A 22,988-nucleotide genomic window follows, 5' to 3' on the forward strand; every position below is an offset into this window, starting at 1 on the left:
CGAAAACACACATAAATGCATATGCAGGGCCTCCAAGGCCCTGCCCTAATTTAAAATTTTCCTGTTTTCATATTATCATTCTTTGGAGTTAAATTTATTTCTGTCAAATTTATTGTCATATTGAAAGATTCCTGAGATACCGTATCAGGATCTGTTGGGCCTGATTAACATTTTATTAATTTTTTTAAAAAAACTCTAACAGTGAATTTTTATTTGTTACATCCACTTACATACAACATATACAAATGATTTTATTAATTCACTTATAAGTTGCAGTTTGCATTTTATAACATTTATTACATCCAATTTCTTCAATTAAAACATACTCATTATTCACAATATTATGTATATAGGCAATATTTTGACAAAAAGTTATTATTCATTGTTCACATAAAATTGCATTTTCCTTAGTTTTCAACATGTGACAAAGAAGAAGCACAAAGAACGCCACTATGTTCATTACAAATGTTGGTTTTACACTTAATGCATGTCATAGCACTTTTCCTGTGTTTATTATATGGACAATAATTGCATCTTCTTCTTTTTCCTGAAACAGGTAGTTGGTTCGGCAATATGACATTTTTTTGATCACCACATCTTTGCATGGCATAAACGATTTTCTTTGGAAGATTAGGGATCTGAATACGAAGTTCCATTAGTGGTCTTACCATTTCTTCTGCTAAATCTCTTAGGAACAAACGCCTTTTATGACTTCTTCCACTATGGTATGTCAGATGTTCATTGCTGCGATGCCCATAATATTCACCCATAATGCAAACGACGATCTTCTTGTTTGTCTCTTGCAAGTGTAATGAAGAATTTTCTGGTCCATTTGATCTACTTCACCCTTCGTAGCGTTATAGAACGTTATTATATCTGGTTTCTTTTTTGCATGAGTTTCATCAATGTTTCTGTAGTGATGCATTGTGCAAATGATAACTACAGACTTTTTCTTTTTTGGGAACATAACTCACCGTTGTAATGTCACCTCTAAATGCAAACAAAGAGGAATGAATCGCTCTTGAGGCAGATGGTTTCATCTAATTAGGAATTTCTGGTTTATTTTGTACGATTGTTCCCACCACTGTAATTTGCTTCTGAAGCATCTCTTCTGCCAGCTGCACATTAGTAAAGAAGTTGTCAACAGTAATATTTTTTGATGATCCTTCAATGCTTTTAGCAAGATCTTTCACCACATTAAACCCAAGATTTTTCTGAATAGGTTCATGAGGCTTCCTTCCCGTGTAAACAATTCTGTCTAAAGCATATGCCGATGTAGCGTCACACAACCAATATATTTTTATGCCATACTTGGCTGGTTTAGAGGGCATATACTGGGTGAAGCTGCATCTTCCACGTACTGGGACTAGCTGTTCGTCAACTGTGAGCCAATCATTGGGAATCATTCTATTCTATTTCTACACTTGTCAAGAAATAGTTCCCATACATAGCAAACAGCTGCAAGTTTGTCATCTTCAGATCGAGCTTCACGGGTACGCCTGTCATCAAATCTAATCATTCTCCTTATATCCTCAAATCTATTTGCTGACATTGTGGCCTTATATGTAGAATTTGCCCTTTCATCCAAGAATAATTCTCTAATAGCGACATCCCAACTCTTCGCAACACAAGAAAGCAGTAAAAGACCAAGAAAACTCTCCATTTCAGAAAAGAAGACGTTTTTCCACGTTTTACCACGTAAAGCAGCGACTCTTATGCCTTCAATATTTGTGCAGTTGATGATTTCCTCTAGTATTTCCTTGGAGATGAAATAGTCCCAGGAGTCCTTCCTCGGGCAAGGGTATGTGTGTTGTCCTTATCGTAAGTTAGTTAAAGTTAGGTTTACAGGTTTTCAAACCACAGGCTGGATCAGGTGCCTTCTTTACGATATTTCTAATTTCCAAATCGTTCCATTCCGACTAATGTATGTGTCGTCTTCTATACCTTTTTGTGGTGGTTCTTCATTTTCAGGCTCTCATGAAGTAATATTATCGGAAGGACTGTCATCTGCCTCAGTATTCACATCTGCAGGTTCATTGGCTTATTCTTCACTACTTGCATCTTCAAAAATATTTCCTTCCTCGGAAGAATCATCTTCTTCAAACCGCTGAGCCACAACACTTTCAAAATTAGCAGCATTTGCACAACTACAGTAACAATGAGGCTGACAAGAGCAGCACACGATAACAATACTATGCAATAATAAAACATTTGATAGCAAAAAGATCAATAATACACCGACATCGCCAATATGTGAAAGTAGTGTGTATTATTTTTTACTTATACTATTACTACTACAGCTACTGCTGCTGTTGGCATTCCTGTTGCTGGAAGTACCACTACAGTTACTGTTGAACTAATAATTGCTCCCAAACAAATGTGGAAGACAATACAGGCTAAAGAACATTTATAAATGTGTGAGGCTTTTGAAGCCCTGCTTATGCATTCACAGTGTATGGGTAAACGTATTGAATTATACAAAAAACTTAAAAAGGTATATCGTTCTGACTTGATAGAAGGAATGTCACAGTGTTAGTGAAAGAGTACTAGAAAGCAGTTTGAAATCAAACAAACAATTACAGTTTTTTTTTTTTTTTTAATGAAGACATACAAGGGCCTCGGAGGCCCTGTATATGCATCCTAGGGTTAAGGAACCGAAGGTGCGATAATAGCGTGAGGAGAGATCAGGACTAAAAGGCAGATGCTCGAATGTCTCCACTTGAACTGGTGCAGCCGCGCGGAGTGGCCGCGCGGTTTGAGGCGCCAAGTCACGGACAGCGCGGCCCCTACCGCCAGAGGTTCGAGTCCTCCCTCGTGCATGGATGTGTGTCTTGTTCTTAGCATAAGTTAGTTTAAGTAGTGTGTAAGTCTAGAGACCGATAACCTCAGCAGTTTTCCTGGTCCCAAGCCTATATTCTGCTATAAATTTTCTTCTACTCCTTCCCTTACAACTGCATTCCATGTCCCCATGACTATATAAGCAGGTCAAAGAGTTTAAAAGGGCGTGACAGTAGTTGTAACACGATAAGTAAAAGGAAATAGACATCGAGGCAGTATTTTGCAGAAGGTCTAAAGACACAACAAGGTGAGAGGGGAAATAATCTGCGGTCGCTTGGTGGGTACCCGCCACAGGGGGAGGCTTTCGCCCCCACAACCGCCCCAACACTGGAAGTGGAAGAGCAGTATAGGTTAGAGTAAAATCTGCTCTCCCTCAGGAAATGCAGCACTTTGATGCTTGTCACGTCATCCGCAAGCTTCTGAGGTAGTGAGGTTGGCAAGCTGAGAGTGTGCCGCAGATCGGCCAGCAGCGCACACGCAGCAAGAGAGTGCGCAGTTGTCAGTAGATCACTGCAGTTGCTGTGAGGAGCAGCCTCCTGGCGAAAAAGGAACTCGTGGTTGAGTCTCGTGTGGCCGACACGTAGTCCGAGAGACGTGGAAAAACGCCGCACCTTAGTGGGCCTCCCGCGCTGGGTAGCCGCGGGGTCTCAGGCGCCTAGCCAAGGTTCGCGGGGCTGGCCCCGTCGGAGGTTCGAGTCCTTCCTCGGGCAAGGGTACGTGTGTTGTCCATAGCGTAAGTTAGTTTAAGATTGCTGACGATGCTGTGGTGTACGGGAAGGTGTCGTCGTTGAGTGACTGTAGGAGGATACAAGATGACTTGGACAGGATTTGTGATTGGTGTAAAAAATGGCAGCTAACTCTAAATATAGATAAACGTAAATTAATGCAGATGAATAGGAAAAAGAGTCCTGTAATGTTTGAATACTCCATTAGTAGTGTAGCGCTTGACACAGTCACGTCGATTAAATATTTGGGCGTAACATTGCAGAGCGATATGAAGTGGGACAAGCATGTAATGGCAGTTGTGGGGAAGGCGGATAGTCGTCTTCGGTTCATTGGTAGAATTTTGGGAAGATGTGGTTCATCTGGAAAGGAGACCGCTTATAAAACACTAATACGACCTATTCTTGAGTACTGCTGGAGCGTTTGGGATCCCTATCAGGTAGGATTTAGGGAGGACATAGAAGCAATTCAGAGGCGGGCTACTAGATTTGTTACTGGTAGGTTTGATCATCACGCGAGTGTTACGGAAATGCTTCAGGAACTCGAGTGGGAGTCTCTGAAGGAAAGGAGGCGTTCTTTTCGTGAATCGCTACTGAGGAAATTTAGAGAACCAGCATTTGAGGCCGACTGCAGTACAAGTTTACTGCCGCCAACTTACATTTCGCGGAAAGACCGCAAAGATAAGATAAGAGAGTTTAGGGCTCGTACAGAGGCATATAGGCAGTCACTTTTCCCTCGTTCTGTTTAGGACTGGAACAGGGAGAGAAGATGCTAGTTGTGGTACGAGGTACCCTCCGCCACTCACCGTATGGTGGATTGCGGAGTATGTATGTAGATGTAGATGAAATAGTGTGCAAGCCCAGAGATCGATGACCTCAGCAGTTTGGTCCTATAGGAACTTACTACCTTAGTAGACCTTTTAATCGCTCTCAACTTGTTTTAGGTCCTAGTATCCTGCCATTGCAATTCTCAGAGCCTCAAAATATTGTGTCGAATTTGTAATCTTAAGTATATGCCCAGTATCCCGACGTCAAATTGATTTCCCGTAGATGCATCTTTAGCTAGACGGGCGGCGAGTTCATTTCCTGGAGTGTCTATATGGTCACTGTCTTTCCAGAGCTGCAGAAGTCAGCCAGTAAGTCCTGGATGCTGGCGACAAAACAATTTTTTGGGTAGCACAGGATTACGCATTTTAAGCAACTCAGGAAATTGCTACAGTTCAGAAAGTTTGTCGTGGTCTGGGATATGACCTACCACAAAGCCTGAGAGATGGAAACCAACTCTGCAGTGCGTACGCTGCAGGCACTCTGCACACAGTGCTTCTCGTGTCCCCTCGCTTGTGCAAAAGCGTAACCGACCCTGTCGTTTACTTTCAATCCATCTCTGTAGATGAATGCCGAATCACAATAATTGCGGAGGACTGAAAGGAAGATTTGTCGGAGAAGAGTAGCATCAGCATCCTTCTTGGGTCCACAAAAGAGGTCCATCCGTCTCACAGGACAGGGTACAGCCCATGCGGTGTGTCGAGAGGGAGCTTTAGGAACACCCACTAACACCGTCTGTTGGAAGTCCTTCGGTAGAATATCGAGTCGGATCCCGGCTGGTCTTCTCAGTTTTGGGCGATGCGCAAACAAAAAGTGGTACAAACGTCTCTGAGCACTATGGGACTTAAGATCTGAGGTCATCAGTCCCCTAGAACTTAGAACTACTTAAACCTAACTAACCTAAGGACATCACACACATCCATGCCCGAGGCAGGATTCGAACCTGCGACCGTAGCGGTCGCGCGGTTCCAGACTGTAGCGCCTAGAACCGCTCAGCCACCCCGGCCGGCGATGCGCGAACAGTCTGAACTGCCGGTTGTGGAACAGAGTTGAGTGACATGGGTGGACAGGAATCTGACAGATCGTGACCGCATAACTCACAATAAGTCAAGTAATTAAGTTAGAAATTTTGTTAGACGATATTGTGACACACGACGCGCAAACTCATCACACTGTTATCATCCAGTATTTGGGTTGGAGAGTTCTTAGTGACTTCCAGCAGACTTTACTCACAATTTCAAACTATTGCGACACTTTTGACGTCCCCCCAAAAAATAAAGAAACGATAGAAGTTTATCGACTACTACATTTTCGTTGTTCTTGCACTAAACTCTAAGCATCAGGTATGACTTTTTAACTTATTGCTTGTCTACTACTAACACTCTTCGTGACATTTTGGAGACGGTATCCACGTACACCAATGAATATACCTACAAAATTATATCATTATACGACATGTAGTTCAGGAGAAGACGTCGTAACACTGACATGCGTGAAAGATTATCTTTTCTTAAAATGGAGCATTAATTACCCAGAAGCTGTTTATTCGTGGGATTTCTATTCTCTAACGAAGTGTGGGTTGAGGAGCAGGTGTTACTGGATTGTTTATGAAGTGGAGCAGGCGACGAGGATCAGTTTGCGAAACCTTCATTCTATCTTCCGGCCATTACATCCTGCTGCACCATAGACTGAAGGCATGTCCGGTACCTCCATAATTAAGTGATCCATCTGCGAAAGCCAGTCGTGAACTGTAAACGGTGGTAATATCCACGTCACAGACGATTGTATTTCTTCCGGGTTCGATACCACAGTCGGTGATTTGTTTGAAATGCAAGCAATGTACAGAAACATGCCTCTCGGGCATTGTTCATTCAAGACACCATACTGCTTGAAATATTCGTTTCTGACTGTTGGTATCTTATTTCAAAATACTCAGTTTGGAAGCTGTTACCGTCTGTATAATTCTGACCTTACGCCGTTATCGATGGCCACTCCTGGTGGCGCCGTTAGACCACTTTCACAGCCAGATTCTAAGCTTCAGTCTCCCACAACACCTCTCATCTCATTTGGCATATCTGTTACCAGTGACATAAATATTTATTCACTTAGTAGCTACCCCATCTGACAAGAAAGTGATGCACCCAGAAAGGGGAGGAGGAAAAGAAAGGATTCTTGACCCGTTCAGAGGATATGTGTTATTACGAGGGCAGTTCAATAAGTAATGCAACACATTTTTTTTCTCGGCCAATTTTGGTTGAAAAAACCGGAAATTTCATGTGGAATATTTTCAAACATTCCCGCTTCGTCTCCTATAGTTTCATTGACTTCCGACAGGTGGCAGTGCTATGCGGGGCTGTTAAAATGGCGTCTGTAACAGATGTGCGTTGCAAACAACGGGCAGTGATCGAGTTTCTTTTGGCGGAAAACCAGGGCATCTCAGATATTCATAGGCGCTTGCAGAATGTCTACGGTGATCTGGCAGTGGACAAAAGCACGGTGAGTCGTTGGGCAAAGCGTGTGTCATCATCGCCGCAAGGTCAAGCAAGACTGTCTGATCTCCCGCGTGCGGGCCGGCCGTGCACAGCTGTGACTCCTGCAATGGCGGAGCGTCCGAACACACTCGTTCGAGATGATCGACGGATCACCATCAAACAACTCAGTGCTCAACTTGACATCTCTGTTGGTAGTGCTGTCACAATTGTTCACCAGCTGGGATATTCAAAGGTTTGTTCCCGCTGGGTCCCTCGTTGTCTAACCGAACACCATAAAGAGCAAAGGAGAACCATCTGTGCAGAATTGCTTGCTCGTCATGTGGCTGAGGGTGACAATTTCTTGTCAAAGATTGTTACAGGCGATGAAACATGGGTTCATCACTTCGAACCTGAAACAAAATGGCAATCAATATAGTGGCGCCACACCCACTCCCCTACCAAGAAAAAGTTTAAAGCCATACCCTCAGCCGGTAAAGTCATGGTTACAGTCTTCTGGGACCCTGAAGGGGTTATTCTGTTCGATGTCCTTCCCCATGGTCAAACGATCAACTCTGAAGTGTATTGTGCTACTCTTCAGAAATTGAAGAAACGACTTCAGCACGTTCGTAGTCACAAAAATCTGAACGAACTTCTCCTTCTTCATGACAACGCAAGACCTCACACAAGTCTTCGCACCCGAGAGGAGCTCACAAAACTTCAGTGGACTGTTCTTCCTCATGCATCCTACAGCCCCGATCTCGCACCGTCGGATTTCCATATGTTTGGCCCAATGAAGGACGCAATCCGTGGGAGGCACTACGCGGATGATGAAGAAGTTATTGATGCAGTACGACGTTGGCTCCGACATCGACCAGTGGAATGGTACCGTGCAGGCATACAGGCCCTCATTTCAAGGTGGCGTAAGGCCGTACCATTGAATGGAGATTACGTTGAAAAATAGTGTTGTGTAGCTAAAAGATTGGGGAATAACCTGGTGTATTTCAATGCTGAATAAAACAACCCCTGTTTCAGAAAAAAAGTGTTGCATTACTTATTGAACTGCCCTTGTATTTCAGTGATTACACAATCTTGCCTAATTTACATAAAACTTGACAGCATGAGCCCACTTATCAGTAGGACGTTACATCTCCTCTGGCCAGGATGCTTGCACTGATTCCGTTGAGATCGGTGTTATAAAGCCGCTGCACCACGTTCTGGGACAAGCTGGCCCACAGCCGTTGTAGTTGCTCCTTGACATCCTACAGCGGAGTTGACAACCGAACTAGTGACACACACATCCTTTCAGGGACAGGTCTGGAAATCTTGCTGGGCATGGGAGTACATAAACGTCAAGCTGACAGTTCATAGGGACATGTGCCGCATGTGGACGAGCATTGTCCTGTTGAAAAATGCCACACAATACAGTCGCATGGGAAGTAGCACATGCGGACGCTCGATGTCCGTGAAGTACCGTTGTGCAGTGGTCACTACCTGAAATCATACCACATGTTTCCTCACACCATGGCGTCATCGCTATACTTTTGCACGACATTGAAAGAATGGGATCTCTAACGAAGTCGCCACCATACTGTAGTAATCTGGGATAGTGCAGAACCACGATTCATCGCCGAGCACAGTGCGACGCCATTCATCAGGAGTCCATGCGTTATGGTGAAGGCAACACTCCAAATGGAGCCGTTTGTGATGTGATGTTAACGCCGGCCATGTGGCCGAGCGGCTCTAGGCGCTTCAGTCTGGAACCGCGCGACCGCTACGGTCGCAAGTTCGAATCCTGCCTCGGGCATGGATGTGTGTGATGTCCTTAGGTTAGTTAGGTTTAAGTAGTTCTAAGTTCTAGGGGACTGATGACCTCAGCTGTTAAGTCCTATAGTGCTCAGAGCCATTTGAACCATTTGATGTTAACGGTAGCCTACGCGTTGCACAGCAATTCCCTAATCCAGCTGTCTTAGAACAGTGATGTGGGATTGTGCAGAAGACTGCAGCAAGGCCGTTATTTGTACTCTGATTTCAGTGCAAATGTGAATGTGGTACGATGTGCACGGAGCACGATACAGCGGTTCCCGCTTGTGGTGTTCAGAATTTGATGATTAGTGTGCCTGGGCTCACGTTCCCATGCACTCGATCATCACTGTCACGTCTGAATGCCCCAAATGGAGGCCCACAATCAGTTTCCTACCCTACTACGTCAAGTGCTGATAACACTGTCTCAAACGTGTACGCGGAGACTCCGTGTCTTTCACAGCGGTCACTCAACATTCTACGCTTGCCACGCCCGTTATATACTCTAGTAGGGCTAGTAATGCCACTAAACACGGTTCGTTGGTTGATCTGTAAGAAGGGACCAAACAGCGAGGTCATCAGTCCCATGGGATAGAGAAGGGTGGGAAAGGAAATTGTCCGTGCCCTTTCAAAGGAAGCATCCCGGCTTGCCTGAAGGGACTTAGGGAAATCACAGGAAGCCAAAATCAGGACGGCAGGACACGGATTTAAACGGCCGTCCTCCCGAATGCGAGTCTAGTGTGCTAACCACTGCGCCACCTCGCTCGATCCACTAAGCACGAAGAACACTAATGTACTCTGGTGGTTGCCCTACCTGGCGCAGAGAATTGCAACTCTAATAATTTAAATATCTGTTTGAAGGTACGTACTTGTTCGATCTTGTCTTCTGCTTTCCACTGGTTTTGGTCTGGCAGTGTGTAAAAGTAATTATTTCCACCCATGTTCTTATGCCAATAAAGGACAAAACTAGTGAACAGAGAGATGTGAAGGGAGTTTTTGAATGATCCTGTGCACCTAAATAGGTAATGAGGAAAGAGCAGCTATTCCTCTTTGAGACATCGGACGCTTCTTTAACTTCAAGTACAGTTTCTCGTGGTATGAGACAGTGCACACTGACACTACCGGAGATGTTGCGATTCATAAGCTCGTATGTGACTTTTTTGTACTCAGTGGTTGGGCGAGTTTCTACCTGTATCTGTCCAGTACTGATCTATAAATATCAATATTTTGGTGCGTAATAAGCAAACATTAAGAAAAGATAGTGTTGACAGTCTTGATGTGCATAGCTGTGTGTTGTAGCATGCAGCGCTTGGGATAATTTTGATTACTTTTTCCCTCCTGGCAAGCCAACCAAGGGATGGCGGCTATAACTGAAACAACCGGTTTTCGGATACTCCAGTTCTTTTCGCCCGGCTATTAAAACCGCTCAAAATAACTGGTTTTAAATTTTTTATTTCTATTGTTTCTAGTAATAAACGTAGAGTTTCAACAAAGATTGGAAAGTTTTAATGAAGGCGAAGGAGTATGTGATCACGATCGATACGGCGCTGAGGCTGTGACAGAAATCTGTCTCATTGTCCCGACAACGAGGGCGAAAGGTCACAAGTCGATGACTTCACTGTATCGTCACTTCTAGAGGGCGTCAGTTTGTCACACTGAAGTAACCACAAAATTGAGGGTCAGTTATCATCCCCAGTTTATAAAACGTCAATAACAAATGGTTCAAATGGCTCCGAGCACTATGGGACTCAACTGCTGAGGTCATTAGTCCCATAGAACTTAGAACTAGTTAAACCTAACTAACCTAAGGACATCACAAACATCCATGCCCGAGGCAGGATTCGAACCTGCGACCGTAGTGGTCTTGCGGTTCCAGACTGCAGCGCCTTTAACCGCACGGCCACTTGGGCCGGCTCGTCAATAACATTTAGGTACATCAACGATAGTTGGACTACGTGATCAGAAGTATCCGGACACCCCCAAAAATATACGTTTTGTCACATTAGGTGTATTTTGCTGCCACCTACTGGCAGGTACTCGATATCAGCGACCTCAGTAGTCATTAGGCATCGTGAGGGAGCAGAATCGAGCGCTCCGCGGAACTCACGGACATGGCACGTTGTCAGGTGATTGGATGTCACTTGTGTCAAACGTCTGTACGCGAGGCTTCCACACTCATGAACATCCCTAGGTTTACTGTTTCCGATGTGATAGTGAAGTGGAAACGTGAAGGGACACGTACAGCACAAAAGCGTTCAGGCCGACCTCGTCTGTTGACTGACAGAGACCGCCGACAGTTGAAGAGGGTCGTAATGTGTAATAAGCAGATATCTATTCAGAATATCTATTCAGACCATCACACAGGAATTCCAAAATGCATCAGGAGTCACAGCAAGTTCTATGACAGTTAGGCGGGAGGTGAGAAAACTTGGATTTCATGGTCGAGCGGCTGCTCATAAACCACACATCACGCCGGTAAATGCCAAACGACGCGTCGCGTGGTGTAAGGACCGTAAACATTGGACGATTGAACAATTGAAAAACGCGGTGTGGAATGACGAATCACGGTACACAATGTGGCGATCCGATGGCAGGGTGTGGGTATGGCGAATGCCCGGTGAACGTCATCTGTCAGCGTGTGTAATGCCAACAATAAAATTCGGGGATGGTGGTGTTATAGTGTGGTGTGTTTTTCATGGAGGGGTGTGCACCCCTTGTCTTGCATGGAACTATCACAGCACCGGCCTATATTGATGTTTTAAGCACCTTCTTGTGTCCCACTGTCACAGAGCAAATCGGGGATGACGATTGCTTCTTTCAACACGATCGAGCACGTGTTCATAATGCACGTTCTGTAGCGGAGTGATTACACGACAATAACATCCCTGTAACGGACTGGCCTGCACAGAGTTCTGACCTGAATCCTATAGAATACCTTTGGAACGTTTAGGAACTTGGTGTCAGGCCTCACCGACAGACATCGATACCTCTCCTCAGTCCAGCACTCCGTGGAAATGGGCTGCCCTTCCACAAGTAACCTTCCAGCACCTGATTGAACGTATGCCTGCGAAAGTGGAAGTTATCATCAAGCTAAAGATGGGCTAACACCATATTGAATTCCGGCATTACCGATGGAGGATGCCACAAACCTGTCATTTTCAGCCATGTGTCCGGATACTTTTGATCACATAGTGTACCTTCTTCTCCAAGAAACATTATGAATGTTTTTCCTTGTATGACGCCACAAGTTTGTTGTGCCTCCTTGCTTTTAAAGCAAATGGTGCATTGCACTTCATTCCTACAGCACTTCGCAAAATACATCCACAAACAGAGGACAGTACCATTGTTTAATATCACTGAAACCCGAAGATGACTGCGAGACACTAATGTATCGGTCAGGTGCGGGGCAAGTCTGCAAACTGCAAGTACACGCGTAGCATCTAATACGTTACGCCACACGGCTTCAAGTACACTATTGTCTTTGCAATTATGTGTCGATTCTTATACCATAAGTTTGTTTCTAATTTCTAACTATTGGCGTTGTTATTAAAATAGTACTAGTAGTTTTCTCAGTTTCTACAATAATCCAATATTTCAAAACAATGGAAATTTTACAAATAAATATTTATAGTACTTTATAAAAAGAGTTTTATTTAAAAACAAAAAGTTTTGGCACTACTTTTATGGCAAGATTGACATGACAATTTTTATCCTGTTATTAGTGAAAAAAACCATTGCAACCGATACCAAACAAATGTCGAAAAATACCGGTTAACCAGATTTTAAATACTGGTACCGGTTTTAACCGAGCGGTTTTTCACATCCCTACGCCAACCTGGCGAACTTAGTGCCACAAAGAGGATATTGCAGGTGGTCAACCCAAAGTGCTTTGTGTTCTGGTTACAGCTCCCCGTTCCCACCCGAGCACGGTTAACATACTAAAATTAATAGGCGAAATGTCACTCCTAGGTGTTGTCTGCTATTTGATCCGTAGTATATATCGTGATTATAGTCGCTTCCTTCCTACAAGAACCCAGTTCCACTGCTATATCTTTGATTAAGATGTCTGGAAGTTAACGAGTACAATTTGAAGAATCTCTCTGAAGTAATTTCCATTGCTGCCACAAACTCTTTTTTAATTATTAAAAATATCTATGTGGATTCTGTAACTATCTAGAGGTAAAAAAAGTTACTTAGGAGGACAAGTTTCTTAGCCAAGATCACTATAAAAACTTTATTGTAGATAACCGGTTTCGGTAAAACGAAGTCATCATCTTCAGATCTTCATAAGGGTAAATACAAATCTTTATGATGCTCTGAAGATGGTAACTTAGTTTTATCTACAATAAAGTTTTTATAGCCATCTCGGCTAAGAAGTTCTTCGAGCTCAACATAAGAAAACGAATGAAAAAAAAAGAAATTAGTTGAATTACAGTGGAGCATGCAAGCTTGAAAATTCACAGAAACCGCCGCTAAGCTGTCGATGAGTAGAAAACTTCCTGCTAGATTGAAGTTGTACACTATACTGTCAGTCGAAAATGTCTCAATGTCTCTCGCAGGCAATGACTAAACCGTTTATTGGCAACACTCTTTCATCTTGGAGTGCTAGTCCTTCAAGTTATGCCGGAAAACTTCTGTGAAGTTGGGAGATAGGAGTGAGAAGGCGGAAGTAAAGCTGTAAGTTTGTGTCTTGCCTGGATAGCTCAGTTTCTAAGACCATTGCACATGAAAGGTTGAATTCCTGGTGCGAATCCTGGTCTGGCGTACACTCAACTGCTGGGGAGTTTCATAACGGTACATAAACCATTGCAGAGTGAAGAGCCCAGTCCAGAAATAATGCCCCAGCATAGTTCATCAAAATAACAATAAAGGAAGATAAATATAGGGCCTCATGTATAAGGACACAGAACGTAATGTAATAGAGGGAACAGGCTGGCCCACAGAATAGCCACCTGGCGATCCAGAGAATTGACATAGCAGAAAAGACAGTCAACCCAGCCAGAGTAAACTGCAGACTCCACTAAACTAAATGGGCTGTCATAGGAGCTAGGCCATGAAGTATTGGTTGATCAGTTTCCACTGATTGTGCGGACTGCGATGTGTCTCCAAGAGTGGGCTGTCAGAGCCGAACAGAATCCACCAACTCGCCGGTGGAACTGCAATTCCTCTCATATTAGAACCGAGGCAGGTATTGGAAGTGATTGGTTGGCTGGATGTTTCTACGTGTCCAGGCTGACATCGTGGGTGGCAGTCAGCTATGGAGTCTGACGAGCCAGGTGGGCTGGCCTGTCTGGACAAGACTATCAAGCATAGGCCACTATGGTGTCATGGTATGACCATGTAAGTTGGATGTCAGAGACAAGCAGGAGCTTGTACAACACCCATCAAGTGGCATTGTCGACCGTGTCATGCGCTCTCATGACTGATTGGTTTTAAATCTTCACATAAGCAAAAACCCCAAGGGCAACAAGGTGCATCAACCCAATTCCACTGCTATATCTTTGATTACGAATTCTGGAAATTAACAATTTGAAGAATCTACGGGTTGTACTCAGCTGTAGAGACTGGCAACTCCAGTGTATCCTGAATGCCATTTATATCAGACTGTGAAGCAGACCCTGATCAAGTTCAAACCAACGCTGAGGGTTATAATTGTGGCGCCACACTCAGTCCCAAGGAGGAGGATATTAGAGTGCAGAAGGAGCCTGTATGACAATGAGTAAGTGGTGGTGTTAATCAAAGAGAATTAGATGTGGCGCGACCTCCAGCAAATGGCACTATGGTTGTATGTCAGCAAGAACCTGAACAAGCTGGAGAACTGACAGGCCAGTGAGGTGGGTCATCTCAATAGCCAATAACGAAACTGACAATACCGTTATTGTTTCCATTTACAAAAAAGTAATTTTATAAGTACAGCTCTAGGAAAACCATTTTTCAGTTTTCTAGACACGACGTGTTGTGTTCAGCAGCAGAGTCCAGTAAGCCAATGTCGCTGACCAGTGTACCATACAGGCCATGCCACAAGGCAAGGGCCGATTGTGCTGAAACTAGCACTGTGTCTAATTCTGGGTTTGACAGTATGTCCTAATGAGTGGGATATTGGGATAGAGCAGCAGCCTGTATGGTGCAGGTCGCACCATGTGCCTGTATTTCAGTGCACCTTCTGGCAGCTGGGGCTGTTCTTTCACCCAGACAGAACAAGGAGAGGGTGGAGATGTGACAGGCTGACCAGGTTCATTGAGCCAGCTGTGCTGACCCAGTGTGTGGTGCCCCGCTGTGAGGCAGCTGGACGTGGCTATGTACTGTATGGCCTACACCACAAGCCAAGGGCTGCACAGGCTGAAACCAGTACTGTGGATGACTAATTATGGCAAAGTTGGCATGTCTCCATGAGTGGCATCTAGGAGCCAAGCATCAGACTATACAGTGTAGATAGCGCCATTTGCCCATAGCATAAAGTTCTGTGCTTCCACCCAGACAAATAACACAGGCAGCTTCGAGATATGATAGACCAGCAAGGGTTGTCAATACAGCTGGAATGACCCAGTGGGTGTTCTCAGTGGTAGAAGTGCCCAGTGAGCCAGCTGGTTTGGCCTGTGCACCGTATTGACCAGGTCGCAAGGCAGCGACTGGATCGATGAAAGAACTGCACGACCGCTACGGTCGTAGGTTTGAATCCTGCCTAGGGCATGGATGTGTGTGATGTCCGTTGGTTAGTTAGGTTTAAGTAGTTCTAAGTTCTAGGGCACTGATGACCTGAGATGTTAAGTCCCATAGTGCTCAGAGCCATTTGAGCCAGCCTCGAGATATGATAGACCAGCAAGGGTTGTCAATCCAGCTGGAATGACCCAGTGGGTGTGCTCAGTGGTAGAAGTGCCCAGTTAGCCAGCTGGTTTGGCCTGTGCACCGTATTGACCAGGTCGCAAGGCAGCGACTGGATCGATGAAAGAACTGCACGACCGCTACGGTCGTAGGTTTGAATCCTGCCTAGGGCATGGATGTGTGTGATGTCCTTAGGTTAGTTAGGTTTAAGTAGTTCTAAGTTCTAGGGCACTGATGACCTGAGATGTTAAGTCCCATAGTGCTCAGAGCCATTTGAGCCAGCCTCGAGATATGATAGACCAGCAAGGGTTGTCAATCCAGCTGGAATGACCCAGTGGGTGTGCTCAGTGGTAGAAGTGCCCAGTTAGCCAGCTGGTTTGGCCTGTGCACCGTATTGACCAGGTCGCAAGGCAGCGACTGGATCGATGAAAGAACTGCACGACCGCTACGGTCGTAGGTTCGAATCCTGCCTAGGGCATGGATGTGTGTGATGTCCTTAGGTTAGTTAGGTTTAAGTAGTTCTAAGTTCTAGGTCACTGATGACCTGAGATGTTAAGTTCCATAGTGCTCAGAGCCATTTGAGCCAGCCTCGAGATATGATAGACCAGCAAGGGTTGTCAATCCAGCTGGAATGACCCAGTGGGTGTGCTCAGTGGTAGAAGTGCCCAGTGAGCCAGCTATTTTGGCCTGTGCACCGTATTGACCAGGTCGCAAAGCAGGGACTGGATCGATGAAAGAACTGCACGACCGCTACGGTCGTAGGTTCGAATCCTGCCTAGGGCATGGATGTGTGTGATGTCCTTAGGTTAGTTAGGTTTAAGTAGTTCTAAGTTCTAGGTCACTGATGACCTGAGATGTTAAGTTCCATAATGCTCAGAGGCATTTGAGCCAGCCTCGAGATATGATAGACCAGCAAGGGTTGTCAATCCAGCTGGAATGACCCAGTGGGTGTGCTCAGTGGTAGAAGTGCCCAGTTAGCCAGCTGGTTTGGCCTGTGCACCGTATTGACCAGGTCGCAAGGCAGCGACTGGATCGATGAAAGAACTGCACGACCGCTACGGTCGTAGGTTCGAATCCTGCCTAGGGCATGGATGTGTGTGATGTCCTTAGGTTAGTTAGGTTTAAGTAGTTCTAAGTTCTAGGTCACTGATGACCTGAGATGTTAAGTTCCATAGTGCTCAGAGCCATTTGAGCCAGCCTCGAGATATGATAGACCAGCAAGGGTTGTCAATTCAGCTGGAATGACCCAGTGGGTGTTCTCAGTGGTAGAAGTGCCCAGTGAGCCAGCTGGTTTGGCCTGTGCACCATATTGACCAGGTCGCAAGGCAGCGACTGGATCGATGAAAGAACTGCACGACCGCTACGGTCGTAGGTTCGAATCCTGCCTAGGGCATGGATGTGTGTGATGTCCTTAGGTTAGTTAGGTTTAAGTAGTTCTAAGTTCTAGGTCACTGATGACCTGAGATGTTAAGTTCCATAGTGCTCAGAGCCATTTGAGCCAGCCTCGAGATATGATAGACCAGCAAGGGTTGTCAATCCAGCTGGAATGACCCAGTGGGTGTGCTCAGTGGTAGAAGTGCCCAGTTAGCCAGCTGGTTTGGCCTGTGCACCGTATTGACCAGGTCGCAAGGCAGCGACTGGATCGATGAAAGAACTGCACGACCGCTACGGTCGTAGGTTTGAATCCTGCCTAGGGCATGGATGTGTGTGATGTCCTTAGGTTAGTTAGGTTTAAGTAGTTCTAAGTTCTAGGGCACTGATGACCTGAGATGTTAAGTCCCATAGTGCTCAGAGCCATTTGAGCCAGCCTCGAGATATGATAGACCAGCAAGGGTTGTCAATCCAGCTGGAATGACCCAGTGGGTGTGCTCAGTGGTAGAAGTGCCCAGTTAGCCAGCTGGTTTGGCCTGTGCACCGTATTGACCAGGTCGCAAGGCAGCGACTGGATCGATGAAAGAACTGCACGACCGCTACGGTCGTAGGTTCGAATCCTGCCTAGGGCATGGATGTGTGTGATGTCCTTAGGTTAGTTAGGTTTAAGTAGTTCTAAGTTCTAGGTCACTGATGACCTGAGATGTTAAGTTCCATAGTGCTCAGAGCCATTTGAGCCAGCCTCGAGATATGATAGACCAGCAAGGGTTGTCAATCCAGCTGGAATGACCCAGTGGGTGTGCTCAGTGGTAGAAGTGCCCAGTGAGCCAGCTATTTTGGCCTGTGCACCGTATTGACCAGGTCGCAAAGCAGGGACTGGATCGATGAAAGAACTGCACGACCGCTACGGTCGTAGGTTCGAATCCTGCCTAGGGCATGGATGTGTGTGATGTCCTTAGGTTAGTTAGGTTTAAGTAGTTCTAAGTTCTAGGTCACTGATGACCTGAGATGTTAAGTTCCATAATGCTCAGAGGCATTTGAGCCAGCCTCGAGATATGATAGACCAGCAAGGGTTGTCAATCCAGCTGGAATGACCCAGTGGGTGTGCTCAGTGGTAGAAGTGCCCAGTTAGCCAGCTGGTTTGGCCTGTGCACCGTATTGACCAGGTCGCAAGGCAGCGACTGGATCGATGAAAGAACTGCACGACCGCTACGGTCGTAGGTTCGAATCCTGCCTAGGGCATGGATGTGTGTGATGTCCTTAGGTTAGTTAGGTTTAAGTAGTTCTAAGTTCTAGGTCACTGATGACCTGAGATGTTAAGTTCCATAGTGCTCAGAGCCATTTGAGCCAGCCTCGAGATATGATAGACCAGCAAGGGTTGTCAATTCAGCTGGAATGACCCAGTGGGTGTTCTCAGTGGTAGAAGTGCCCAGTGAGCCAGCTGGTTTGGCCTGTGCACCATATTGACCAGGTCGCAAGGCAGCGACTGGATCGATGAAAGAACTGCACGACCGCTACGGTCGTAGGTTCGAATCCTGCCTAGGGCATGGATGTGTGTGATGTCCTTAGGTTAGTTAGGTTTAAGTAGTTCTAAGTTCTAGGTCACTGATGACCTGAGATGTTAAGTTCCATAGTGCTCAGAGCCATTTGAGCCAGCCTCGAGATATGATAGACCAGCAAGGGTTGTCAATACAGCTGGAATGACCCAGTGGGTGTGCTCAGTGGTAGAAGTGCCCAGTTAGCCAGCTGGTTTGGCCTGTGCACCGTATTGACCAGGTCGCAAGGCAGCGACTGGATCGATGAAAGAACTGCACGACCGCTACGGTCGTAGATTCGAATCCTGCCTAGGGCATGGATGTGTGTGATGTCCTTAGGTTAGTTAGGTTTAAGTAGTTCTAAGTTCTAGGTCACTGATGACCTGAGATGTTAAGTTCCATAGTGCTCAGAGCCATTTGAGCCAGCCTCGAGATATGATAGACCAGCAAGGGTTGTCAATACAGCTGGAATGACCCAGTGGGTGTGCTCAGTGGTAGAAGTGCCCAGTTAGCCAGCTGGTTTGGCCTGTGCACCGTATTGACCAGGTCACAAGGCAGCGACTGGATCGATGAAAGACCTGCACGACCGCTACGGTCGTAGGTTCGAATCCTGCCTAGGGCATGGATGTGTGTGATGTCCTTAGGTTAGTTAGGTTTAAGTAGTTCTAAGTTCTAGGTCACTGATGACCTGAGATGTTAAGTTCCATAGTGCTCAGAGCCATTTGAGCCAGCCTCGAGATATGATAGACCAGCAAGGGTTGTCAATCCAGCTGGAATGACCCAGTGGGTGTGCTCAGTGGTAGAAGTGCCCAGTGAGCCAGCTGGTTTGGCCTGTGCACCGTATTGACCAGGTCGCAAGGCAGCGACTGGATCGATGAAAGAACTGCACGACCGCTACGGTCGTAGGTTCGAATCCTGCCTAGGGCATGGATGTGTGTGATGTCCTTAGGTTAGTTAGGTTTAAGTAGTTCTAAGTTCTAGGTCACTGATGACCTGAGATGTTAAGTTCCATAATGCTCAGAGGCATTTGAGCCAGCCTCGAGATATGATAGACCAGCAAGGGTTGTCAATCCAGCTGGAATGACCCAGTGGGTGTGCTCAGTGGTAGAAGTGCCCAGTTAGCCAGCTGGTTTGGCCTGTGCACCGTATTGACCAGGTCGCAAGGCAGCGACTGGATCGATGAAAGAACTGCACGACCGCTACGGTCGTAGGTTCGAATCCTGCCTAGGGCATGGATGTGTGTGATGTCCTTAGGTTAGTTAGGTTTAAGTAGTTCTAAGTTCTAGGTCACTGATGACCTGAGATGTTAAGTTCCATAGTGCTCAGAGCCATTTGAGCCAGCCTCGAGATATGATAGACCAGCAAGGGTTGTCAATCCAGCTGGAATGACCCAGTGGGTGTGCTCAGTGGTAGAAGTGCCCAGTGAGCCAGCTGGTTTGGCCTGTGCACCGTATTGACCAGGTCGCAAGGCAGCGACTGGATCGATGAAAGAACTGCACGACCGCTACGGTCGTAGGTTCGATTCCTGCCTAGGGCATGGATGTGTGTGATGTCCTTAGGTTAGTTAGGTTTAAGTAGTTCTAAGTTCTAGGTCACTGATGACCTGAGATGTTAAGTTCCATAGTGCTCAGAGCCATTTGAGCCAGCCTCGAGATATGATAGACCAGCAAGGGTTGTCAATCCAGCTGGAATGACCCAGTGGGTGTGCTCAGTGGTAGAAGTGCCCAGTGAGCCAGCTGGTTTGGCCTGTGCACCGTATTGACCAGGTCGCAAAGCAGGGACTGGATCGATGAAAGCAGTTCCGGTCACGACTCTAATTCTGGGAACGACGTGTGTCCGCAGGTGTGGGATGTCGGAGCGGCAGGGGCGGCCGGAGCCTAGCAACAGCCTGTACGACATCCTGCAGGTGGCGCCGTCGGCCACGGAGGACGAGATTCGGCGCGCCTACCGGCGGCTGGCCCTGCGCTACCACCCCGACAAGAACCCGGGCGACCAGGCGGCGTCCGCGGAGCGCTTCAAGGCGGTGCAGCGCGCCTACCGAGTGCTGGGCGACCCGCGCCGCCGCCAGCTCTACGACCTGTACGGCTCGGCGTCGCTGGCCGAGAGCTTCCCCGACGGCCAGCTGTGGGTGCTGACGTCGGGCTGGGCGCGCTGCCTGCTCGTGGCCATCTTCCTGGCCACGTGCTGCTGCTGCGGCTGCTTCTGTTGCTGCTACTGCTGCTGCTACTTCTGCTGCGGCCTGATGCGACCACCGCCCGTGCCGCAGTACAGTGACTTGGACGCTGTCGTGACGTCTCAGCCGGTAGCTGCCTCCTCGGGCCGAGAACTCACGGAGTACAGTAGCCTTCTCGGCACTCGGAGGTTCACCTACAACGCGTATCAACCGCAGGGCGCTACATAGAGCGTGAACCTCTACCTGACTGGGGGACAAACTCTGGCCTGTTCAGTTCCGCACACAGTATCCTCATCACCATTGCGTCTTAAACAGTAATATGCTCCCACCTATATCCCACGTGACCGTATATTCTTTTTAGCGAATACTTAAAATGACGATGCTGTTATTTTTTCAGTCCTAAAAAGGTTATATTATAATTCCAGAAACAGAAAATCTGTTTTTCATCTTTCCACGCATACACAGCAGGAACTTGAACTCAACTGATATTATTTCAGAGGCTACTCTGGGATTTTTTTCTGAATATTTTGATATAATGGATCTATGTAACCTAGATCATCTTTAGAGAATAATAAAGTTATTGATATTTTTCAAGTTGTTTCTATAGCTACCTTTGTTCCCTTGAAAACACCTTCATATCAATGAAAGAGCCCGTTATATGTAATTGTATTGTGTATTAAATCGGAGACCTAGAAACGACAGAGAGGCTTTGTCCCACCGTAGCCCTCACAGGTTCACAACCCCACAATAGGCCACAGCAGTCCACCCACCCCACTGCCGCCCCACACCTAACCCAGGTTTATTATGCCGTTGAGCCCCCAGTGGACCCCAGGGAACAACTCATACCAGACGAGTGTAACCCCAGATGTTTACGTGGTAGAGTAATGGTGCTGTACAGTGTTTGCGCAGCAATCGCCGACGTAGTGTAACTGGGGTGGAATAAGGGGAGCCAGGCCGCATTCGGCGAGGTAGATGGGAAATCGCCTTAAAAACCATCCACAGGCTAGCCGGCACGCCTTCCCGCTCGGGATATATTTAATTACAAATATGTACAAAAGAAAAAGTCCTGTGAAGTCTTTGCTGGCGCTGAGGAAACTGCTCAGCGTAATGTTGGGCTGCGCCAGTGGATTTAGCTGAACGATGGTCGCCAATGCATTGGTGTTCGGTCTCATCGTCACCGAACCAAAGGGTTGGGGCCAAGGGATTCGGCCATGTGAAGTCGTACTTGGCTTGGAAACTTGTCGATATTGCTCCCAATTTGTTACTGTTATAAATTAGACAGGAAATACTATTCGAAGCAAAAACGTTTAACAGATATGTGCTCTGAAATGCATACCGTAAGAGTTTTGAGCACTTGTTCAGCTTCAAGACAGTAAAACACACCTCTTCACCGGAAAAAGGGCTCATGGCCCTTTAGAGCGCATAATTATACACTACACAATTTTTTCTTGGTTTTATCCATATTTCCTCCTCCCAAAAGATGGAAAGCAATGAGCTTGCAGTAGCAGGGATTTGTTACACAGTATCGAAGATGAAGAGGGCTCATAGCTTTTACGGTATGCATTTTAGAGCCCGTATCTAGTTCCTGTCCTATCCTTGACTACCGACCGTTCCTCCTAGGACACCCTTTCTATGTCGATTTGTGAATAGTGAAATATCGTTAATTTGCGTCCAGTGGCAACGCAGGAAATCTGATCAACGCTACACAATATAATTGCTAATTCCATGGGTTACAGATGTGGATCAAGCGCAGGAAATTTGATTAACGCAACACAATATAACTGCTATTTCCATGTGTTACGGAAACAGCCACATTTTTCAGAGACCAAGAATAGACTTCTCAGTGACTCTTTACCAGATAATACCCCTGCCCTTATTCCCAAACTCAGATTACGTAGCGTAAATTGCTAACGTTGCCTGACTCAACACAACAGATGTTTTTTTTTCAATAGCCAACATTTTCAGAGTATTCTGCTTCACATCTTGACGTTATTTCAGTACCTTTCTTCATTTTATAAACAAAAGGCAACGAAAACATTCATTTTGTGTGTACCTGGACATGACTAGCAAACCCTAATATCATTCCAGATGAGATTTTCACTCTTTAGCGGAGTGTGTGCTGATATGAAACTTCCTGGCAGATCAAAACTGTATGCCGGACTGAGACTCGAGCTTGGGCAAAGGTCCCGAGTTCGAGTCCAGGAGCCTGGTTCTGCAAGATTCGCAGAAGAGCTTCTATGAAGTCTGGGAGGTAGGAGACGAGGTACTGGCAGAATTGAAGCTGTGATGACGGTCGTGAGTCGTGCATGGGTAGCTCCGTTGGTGGAGCACTTGCTTGCGAAAGGCAAAGTTCACGAGTTCGAGTCTCGGTCCGGCACACAGTTTTAATCTGCCGAGAAGTGTCCTAATATCATTTCTTATTGAAGCATAA

At 46.2% G+C, this 22,988-nt stretch overlaps 1 protein-coding gene across 1 annotated transcript in view; it reads right to left on the reverse strand.

Annotated features, from left to right (window-relative positions):
- The window catches only part of LOC126424587 (potassium voltage-gated channel protein eag-like), an 88,694-nt gene extending 74,799 nt beyond the window's left edge, over positions 1 to 13,895 (reverse strand). Inside the window, exon 1 of the mRNA XM_050087329.1 lies at positions 13,880 to 13,895. Coding sequence (XP_049943286.1) covers positions 13,880 to 13,895 — 16 coding nt within the window. The remainder of the gene's footprint in view (positions 1 to 13,879) is intronic.
- Between the last annotated feature and the right edge of the window lie 9,093 nt (positions 13,896 to 22,988).

This window comes from Schistocerca serialis, chromosome 10 (genome assembly GCF_023864345.2).
Source record: "Schistocerca serialis cubense isolate TAMUIC-IGC-003099 chromosome 10, iqSchSeri2.2, whole genome shotgun sequence".
Classification (NCBI taxonomy): Eukaryota; Metazoa; Arthropoda; class Insecta; order Orthoptera; family Acrididae; genus Schistocerca; species Schistocerca serialis.